At 37.8% G+C, this 9,440-nt stretch overlaps 1 protein-coding gene across 4 annotated transcripts in view; it reads right to left on the reverse strand.

Moving 5' to 3' along the window:
• tbc1d10b (TBC1 domain family, member 10b) overlaps positions 1-9,440 on the reverse strand; it is a 19,342-nt gene that overhangs the window by 7,405 nt on the left and 2,497 nt on the right. For 3 of the 4 annotated variants that reach the window (XM_016539961.1, XM_016539957.1, XM_016539959.1), the window contains exons 2-6: positions 5,568-6,445; positions 2,513-2,612; positions 2,308-2,415; positions 1,941-2,047; positions 1,487-1,601 (exon numbers count right to left, since the gene is read on the reverse strand). In XM_016539961.1, the coding sequence (XP_016395447.1) occupies positions 1,487-1,601; positions 1,941-2,047; positions 2,308-2,415; positions 2,513-2,612; positions 5,568-6,424 (1,287 nt within the window). In that variant the 5' untranslated portion in view covers positions 6,425-6,445. Of the gene's footprint in view, positions 1-1,486; positions 1,602-1,940; positions 2,048-2,307; positions 2,416-2,512; positions 2,613-5,567; positions 6,486-9,440 lie in introns of all 4 variants that reach the window. The other variant, XM_016539960.1, reaches the window with a different exon arrangement.

The raw sequence follows: 9,440 nt of genomic DNA on the forward strand, positions 1-9,440 counted from the left end.
CCGGGGTAACGGCTGCATTTAAATGAATTATTATTATTATTATTATTTCTGCAGTTTAGCGCCATCTGCTGTCAGAGAGCTTTCATCCAGAGCATCTCTCACGAGCTCCGCCATGTGCTTCTCATCCGTGCTTGTTTACATCAGAAAGCGCATGCATCTTTAACGCAGCGTACAGTGGTGTTGTGCATTGTCCAGATGGTAGGATAAGTATTCTATAGTATTGACCAGATGGTAGGATAAGTATTCTTAAAATGCATTCAAAATTCTGAATAATTTGTAATAAATAATTATTCCCGGTATTTTGAAGTGCCCACGATAACAATATCGTGCATATTCATTATCGTGATATATCGCATTACCGAATACCAGCACATGTCGAATTGCGTGTTCTCTCATAAAAGCGCAATTGTGTGCGTACCTCTTGCACCAAAACTTCCTCCATGATATTTTCAGGAGGAATGTTTCTCAGTCGCTCCATGGTCTCATACATGCCCTGCAGCTCACGGAGCTTATCCACAGACCCCAACATCTGCTTGAGGAGCACCAGACCCACCCTGAACACAATCTTCACTCCTGACAAAAAAAATAAATAAATAAAAAAAATTAAAAAAAACCTTAAACATCAAAATTCCATTTCAATTAAATTTGGTTCTGAAATATCTTCTCTTTATTTTCTACCTCTTTTCATAGAATCTTGAAAAAATCTTGTTTCCACAAAAATATTAAGCAGCACAACTGTTTTCAAGATTGATAATAATAATAATAAATGTTTATTGTGCAGAAATACAGCATATTAGAGTGATTTCTGCTGGATCATGTGACACTGAAGACTGAAGTACTGAAGTACTGACTCCTGAAAATTCAGCTTTGGATCACAGGAAATAACTATTTTTAATAAATTAATTTCTAGGAAAAAATTAATTTTAAAACACATTCAAATATAAAACAGTTATTTTAAATTATAATACAATTTCACAGTATTTTCATATCAAATAAATGCAGCCTTGGTAAGCATAAGAGATTTCTTTCAAAACCACTGATAAATTTCACCAACCCTAAATTTTAGAATAACAGTATATTAAGAAATTAAAAAGATTCAATTTTGAAGTCATGTTGAATTTGAGCACAAACAGAACTATTTAATTTTTTTTATAATGTATATGACTGACCTTCACAGAAGAACATGTCCCAGACACGCAGGACACAAGACCAAGGCAGCGTACGAATTAAAAAGATTCAATTTTGAAGTCATGTTGAATTTGAGCACAAACAGAACTATTTTATTTTTTTTATAATGTATATGACTGACCTTCACAGAAGAACATGTCCCAGACACGCAGGACACAAGGAGTGATGATGGTGATGGCTTCATATCCTGTGATATTCCTCTAAGTCGCATTTTTTTCACCCTGTTGCTCTTTTGAAAGAAAAACAGCCTAGCGGAGCAACATAGACAGCTTTTTAGCTTTGTTCAACTCTGTCTTACCTCAGCAGGCATGTGCATGAGCAGCACTGCTGCCACTGGGGCCTGAGCCTGACAGTAGCCCTCATCTGGCCGATAGATTGTGTAGGCCTTCAGTATACGGTACAGGTCCTGCTGCCTGAACAAACACACGCACATTAGGTAAAAATAACAATGGAACTAATTAATGAAAGATCGGACAATAAGAACTGCTTATATTTATTTTTTAAGTATACTGTTTGAATTGGGTGAGACATTTCCTGCTTAGATATTGGGTATAGACATATTCCCCAATATATAATAGATAAAATGAGAAGCAGAGGTGGGGTATAAAACTGAGGGGCAAAGCTGGTATCAATATGCACATTATGCAGTGAAAAAAAATCCCCTCCTTCAGTTTCCTAGATTGTGTAATGCTCTAAAGAAAAGCCTTCCATCACCCTTCCCCTTGATAAAACCCTCATCTGTATTTATGTACCCATGTCCTCCCCGAGCAGCAAACATCTCGTGGAATGGGAACTGCCTGTGCAAGTCTTTCTCTATGATGTCCAACCACTTCGGATCTCCCTGCTCTTGCTCCAACTCCTGAGAGACAAGAAAAGTGAACAAATGTAAGAAAGTGTAAAATAAGAAAAGAAGAGTGTGTTGAGCAGATAAACTGAGATTTACAAGACATGCTAAGAACATTTAAAAAGTAAGACAGGGCTTGAGATTGTATGCCTATTTTTCTTGACAGTTTAACAAAGTGTTGTTAGCGGTCTTTACAGCAACAGCATATGAACTTGGGAGTAGTTGATTTAGCACCATGACTGTCTTCACAGAAGACGTATCAAACCTGACCGTACATCAAACTTTCCAGGATTGGACTCAAGGAGCTCCTGGCTGTTGGAGAGCAGCTGCCAGGCTTTAGCTCTGAGTGAGGAGGGGATTCCTTTCCTGCAGCGCATTTTCACCTGCATCACAAAGAAAACAAAACTCAGTGACTATAAACATTCACAGGCACAGTATTTTCTATAATGCCTTCCGTGACCCTTTAAGTAAGAAACAGACCTTTTGAAAGCGGTGAGATGCCCATTTGTCCCAATTTCTGAACATGTCCAACCATTTCATCTCTCTCTGCCTCGCCACGGCCACAGCGAGCTCCGCCTCACTACAAGACAGAGAGGGATTCACAAACACACAAACCACACACAACAAATAAACCTATAAGCACCCACTCATGCTCTGAGATAATGTTGTGCTTCTGACAAAAGGCTTATATTGAATCTGAGAGAACAGACCCCTGTAAAATACAGACAATTACTGCTTTTGAATCTCTTGAAACTAATCAGAAACCCTGAAATATTCTGTTATTGGTGAACTAATAATGAAATAATAATAATGAGTTTTTGTAGTCTTGTAAAGAAATTACGTCTTCCAAATGAACAAGCATATATCACTGGACAGTAGTAATGATACCAGACTAGAAGTGACCTGAGATACCAGAGATAGAAACTGAGGCTCGGATTTGAGTCCTACTTAAAGGCAAAGTGTGCCGTTTCTGTGCCACCAAACAGAATTGAACAAATAATAAAGTTTCATCATGACAGAAACTCTAGACTATCATTGGTCAAAAAAAAATAAATAAAGATAGTCCTGCCTCAAACTCACACTAATGATTAAGCCACTATATCACTATTTCAGTCTGGTAAAGATGCTTAGACACACAGAACACAGTTTTTATAGCAGCACAGAGTCAATATTTACATTATTCGGGAATCTTTTAGTCAAAAAAAAAAAAGTCTTGACTTAAGTTAATGTCAGCATTCACTTGAATTCTAAAGTAGAAATCTGAAAACGTTGTGAACAAGTCAGTGGCTTACAAGCAGAAAATAATGTCTCTAAACATAGCTACACTGTTTAGGTGTATTGAATGTATTAATAATTTATTATTTACTATATAGATAAGTAGTAGTAAAAAAGATATTGATCTTCTGATATGAAGTAACAAATCTGATTTCCATACCAGTTTGACGAACAAACAGCAAGTACCCTACAATGCTATATTTTATTAAATATAGAAAATAATTATATATATATATATATATACATATAAAATTATTATTTTTTTTTTTTTTATGAATCTGTAGCAAATATGAGACTTTTAGCAAATAGTCTTTGAGATTTGTTTAGCCTTGAAGCCTCACCAGATGAGAAACCTCATCAGGTACTTGTGAACTTGCCTGATTGACACAATGGCTTACAAACAAATACAGCAGAAAACTATGAGAAAGTCTAATTTAAGACTAACCCACATTGACCATTTTTAAATAGCTGAAAAAGCATGTGGTGGTTAGTGCTGTTTAAGTTAATGCTGAACAGGAATTAAAATAAGGAAACGTTCAAATGTAAACGACAGTGTTGGTGCCCATTTTAGCAGAATTAGTCAGTACTAGAGATAAAGCGGAGACAGTCGGGGGAAGAGAGAGAGACAAAAAGTGAGACAGTCAGTGCACTCTGACTCAGACGAGCCCTCTCAGCTCGATCTGAGTCACTCACAACAAACACATGAAGGACACAGAGAGGGAGCAAGAGAGATGGACACAGGAAAACTGCACCAAATGCTTATCCTGCTCTCGGTTGGAGGCATGGATAATTAATATCCTAACAGCACACTTCACATCAGGTGCTGCCAATTACTCTGCCATTCACATCCATTATAAATGCTTACTCTGATTTATCAAACCAAGGAATGAACTAGAGCCATACCCTAGAATGTGAATAATGAAATAATACAAAATATATCAGTTTCAATTTAAACTATACATATAAAAATTTCAATTATATAAATAATGAACATTAAACACAATTACAGTCAATCAAATAGTTTCTTAATCTTTATGGGGATGGGTGATTTAAACAAAATCTCTCAAACTTTTCTGACAATATTCAGTATGTTTATGCACTCAAACATGGCTTACAAACACTAAAGCACTAGTTTAAAACAATCAATGCTTGTTCCCTCATTGTTTTGCTCAAAATTAACAGTATTAAATTGTAATTAATAAACTTTCTACAATAAATATAAATATTTACCTACTTTATTTTACTAAAACATTCAATAAATATTATTTTTATTATAGAAAAAACACAGATTTCTCAGAATATCTGTAGTGAAGGTGAATCATGAAAATTAAGTATAGTTTTAATTTTTGCCTTTGTAACTGAAAGTTTGAACTAATTCATAAAAATGAACTAATTCCTAAAGCCAGTTCACAACCAAGGAAGAACTATAAAGTTTAATTAACATAATAATAGTCTAATTTAACGAGAAAGGGAAGTCAACACCATCACGAAAATGATAACGACAGAGGATTGATGTTTGTAAGAGCACTTTCAGAAGTACTTTTTCCAGCTGATGAGCAATAAAAACATTGACCAATCAGAATCCAGCTAAAGAGGGTTAAAGGGTTAAAGAGCACGAGCATTTATAGTGGCAGACAACATGTATTTATAATAAGCAGAACGCTGTTGTGCATTAATGTGCATGCTTATATAGTTATCTTTATAGTTATCCTTATAGTTACTGTTCTTGAAAGAAACGGGCATTAAAACTATTTTTGATACTTAAGTTTAAACTAGAAATTAGAGTTGTAAAACAAGGAAAGATCACAAAACTAGTCTGGTTTTTAGGTCACATAATGGTCAAATACTGTAAAACAGCATTCAAATCATTGCTATATTCAGATGAATATCCTGATACATTTAAAAACACATCAGATTATGAAAGTAAAATGGTTTATGAAGGGTTTCCTGTTGACTTGAACTATAATTTGATAAGTAACATTAATTTTAAGTAAAATTACATTCAAATATTACATTAATCTCAGAATGACGTTTTAAGTAGCATGTACAGTCGAAACGCAAATGCAGAAAATGTTTAATATGCTTGCAGGATAAATTTATACCCTGGTAACACATACTGAAATATGTCAAATGCTCTTATAAACTAATGTGGTTTCTCTTCGCTCTGAGTGCTTATAAGGAAACAATAAAAATAGCACGTGCTAATGTGGTTTTGTGTCATTCAGTTCACACACACACACACACACACACACACACCCACCTGCCCTCACTGTACCGCGCTCCCCCCAGGAAGCCATATTTATCAGTACCCCTCACTGGACCGTTGATCTCTGAGTCTGACCCCACCGAGCTGCCGTCCTCGCCGAGGCCCGACAGAGACTCCAGCGTGCCAGACATTAGGCTGGCCGACTCCAGGTAGCTGAGCGTGTCCGGGGCTGGTCGCGAGTAAGCGGAGGGCAGAACCAAGGACCCACTGGACTCCTGCACCAGCACGGTTGGGGACTCAGTCTTGGAGGGTGTGCAGGGGGGCTCAGGGGTCATCTTGGCGGCGCTGGGAGAATTGGGTTCGGGGTTCTGGGCAGGCTCGGGCTGGGGGACCATTTGTGCTTCTGTTTGCCTGGAGTCTTGTGAAGAGGGGGCCGGGTTGGAGACGGGAACAGGAGGTGTAAACTGAGGAGGAATGTCCACAGAGGGAGCAGGACTGGAAGTCTTGTTAACTTGAACGTTGGGATAGAGATTAGGACTGGGATTAAGTTCAGGCGACGGCGACATCTGTTGCTCCTGTGCTTCAGTGTGCTGCTCCGTTTGGCCAACTAAATCATTTTTCCCATTAGTCTCTCCATCTGTAGCAGCTGGTAGCTCTACCGGCGCACCAGCGGCGCTCTCTGTTGCTGTTGAAGACAGAGCGGCACTGTTTTGGCCAGGTGTGCTTTCCCAAGAAGAGGAGTTTTCCCCGCTCATCGGTAATGTTGGGTTTCCCATCACGGCTCGGTCCCCATAGAGAGATGATTTTGGGATGGGAGTTTCTGAGGGGAGAGGCTGTGGGCTGGAGGAAGCAGGCACTGATTGGTCGGCCATACTGGGAGGGGAGGGAGTGAGGGCGGTGATTTCAGCCATAGCTGCTCCTCACTGATACAGCTGAACAAAAGAGAAACAGGACCATAGTCAGTAATTATTCCTATAAGACAAGAATAAAGAAACACTGTAATATAATTAAAAGCATGAACCCATTTTGTGCATGGTTTGCAATGAAGCAGGCGTTTAGATGTAACTAATACTCTCATATTTGGCAGGAAAAGAAAGAAAACATTAATGTAGGATTTTTTTTGTACCAAATAAATTCCACAAGCATGTCTCACATAACAAGAAGAAACCAAAGAAACATTTTTCTCATTTGTTTCACCCGAAAATAATAACATACACGCCTAAAAGGCATTGCCAAAAACAATCTCTGAGCACTTTGACTGTCTGTTTTTGTCACAATTATCGCAAGTCACACTTCATACTGTCCTTTCCATTAAAATAAATAAGGGGAGAAACTACACTGAAATGTAATACTTTATAAAAAATCAAAAGTATGGCAATTCTGTGTGGGAAGAGATGCAAGAGGTGAGAGGCTATTCATAAATCTAATCCCAAGCAAAACTATAAGAAAAAAAATTCATTTGTCATTTGCGAGGTATTGTGAAGATTGTGTGGAACACAGTAGATTCTATATTTATTTTTATCTTCATATTATTCATATTACAAGTGAGATAAAAGTTTAATATTTCAGGAATATTATTTTTAAATTGTTATTTTTTCAATTGTTCATTTAAAAAATGTGTAAAGGAATGCACTTGCAATGGAAGTGTATGGGGTAACTGTACACACATTTCTTGTTTGCTCATACGCACTGCAACAGGTGTTTAAATATTTACTGTAGTAATGACAGCATGCTTAACTTGTAGATCTTAGAGAGAGTTACAATGTGTATTTAACCCAGAATACACACTGCCATTCAAAAGTTTGGGTCTAAAGATCTAATTAATCTGAATAACCCCAAACTATTGATTGGTAGCCTACCTTTAAACAGTACTCTTTTGGCGCTTTTCCACTGCGTGGTACGACTCGGCTCGGTACGGCACGGCACGGCACGGCTCGGTTTGGGGTTCCACTGCAGTTTAGTACCGCTTTAGAGTGGGCGGGATTATTCACATGAAAATAATGTTCTTTTTAGCAACATCATATATGACCCCTTTAAGATCTAACAAAATATGACCCATCTCAAATAAATGTGCTTCTAAACATACAGGCTGCTATAACAAAAGTAGCAAATAACCATAAAAAATACAACACAGCAGAAGATGAAGAGGAGATATACAGCCATTTGTACAAAAGTTACACCACATAAATAATGTTAACAAGAAGATTCACCAGTCTAATAATACACATAATTTAAGAATTAAAATAAATAAAAGGTAACAACATGTAACATGTTGCATTGTATTTAACCATATCCTGAAGAGTAAGAGACATTTCAGAGGACCTTTGCATCGTTAAGTAAAGACAATGGTCAACTGTTTCACAGAGTCTCATATATAGTGAATTATAGATGCTAACTACAGTTATTTGATTACAGTGTAAGCCTGCACTAGTAATACAGGTCCAGTTTAGGTGTATATGAACAGGGTACCAGTATTTCCTCTTACACTAAGATCTGCCTCCTAGACTTCCGCATGATCTATATATAAATGTGTCCGAGGACAGATGCTAACAGGAGGTGAAAAGGAAGTGGTTCCTTGACAGAAGCATTGTGGCTGAACATTCGAACACGCCTGTGAAGCCCAAATGCTGTCTAGGCAGACAGCTCACTAGGTTTGGACACACAGCCTACGTGTGATGGTCAAACTGTGGGCTGTCTACAAAAAGCTGATGAAACATTCACAGAAGTCAGATGACTATTATAACGTAACGTTATAAAGCATTATCTCACAACCAGCAATTAATAATCTCAATGCAAACCTCGGCTGCGTTCAGCCCCCACGCAAAACGTTTTTTAAACGGAAACGGTGGTGCGTTGAACACCCTGTTCTGATGACGCAAGAGTTGCAACTATGGCAGCTGAGAAGGCCATTCTTTGTGTTCTTTTGAAAGAATTTTCGGAGCCTGATGAAATCGGTATAAATACGTGTTTAATACTGCAAAATACGCTCGATGGTACAGTCACTGCCCTTGCCCTCCAGAATGGCTGACATGTTTGACATACCCACCAAACAAGAGAAAACGCATCTCAAACACCATTGCACACCGTTTCCAGGAAACATGTCGTTCAAACCGGAAACCGTAGCAAAACGGTGCACAACGGTTTGAGCTTGAACTTGCCCCTCATCAGGAGGTTTTTGTGGTAGAGATAGGAAGTCTTACTCATTTTCACAAATCTTTTCTTTTTCCAAACAGGTGCAAAAACGATTTAGTGATTCATTTGACACAGTGTGATTAATTATGCTCATGAAGTCAGTTCAAAAAGCCCAAAGTTCATCAGTATCTAATTATAAACCGCAAGGGCTGGCGCTCTCTCTGGCAGAGGCAGGTCGCAGCGCCACTTCCGGTGGCATCCCCAGATGCCACGGCAGCTGCCACGGTCTTTCTCGCCATTTTTGCTGTTTGCTCGGTAAAAACTACTGTTCTCAGTGGCGTGAGAAATTCAAATTTTTTTTGACAGCCCTAATGGACAAAAGCGTCCAGCTATCACTGTATAATCTGAATAAAAGGCAGAAACCTTTGGAAACGTGAAGACATTAAACACACGATTGCGACAATATATGGTTTATTTGTGCTTTTTTAAATCATCTCCAGGTAATAAATAAAGTATATGAACAATTCAGTGCTACTTGACATAGCATTTATTACAGTAGGCTACAGAAACTATTCTGCCATATTATGTGATAAAAATGAAAAAAAAAAAAAGTGTTTGTAGTACATTAACAAATCATTTATTAGTTATTTTCCAACAGTGGATCTGATTTCTTAGCCAATTAAAAGAAAGAAATAAGAGAAAATATAAAGTTCCCTATCCTATATACAGTATGCATAATATATATACAAGGCACTGTGTGTGTGTGTGTGTGTGTGTGTGTGTGTGTATATATAT

This window comes from Sinocyclocheilus rhinocerous, unplaced genomic scaffold, assembly GCF_001515625.1.
Source record: "Sinocyclocheilus rhinocerous isolate Xijiao unplaced genomic scaffold, SAMN03320098_v1.1 scaffold697, whole genome shotgun sequence".
Taxonomy (NCBI): domain Eukaryota; kingdom Metazoa; phylum Chordata; class Actinopteri; order Cypriniformes; family Cyprinidae; genus Sinocyclocheilus; species Sinocyclocheilus rhinocerous.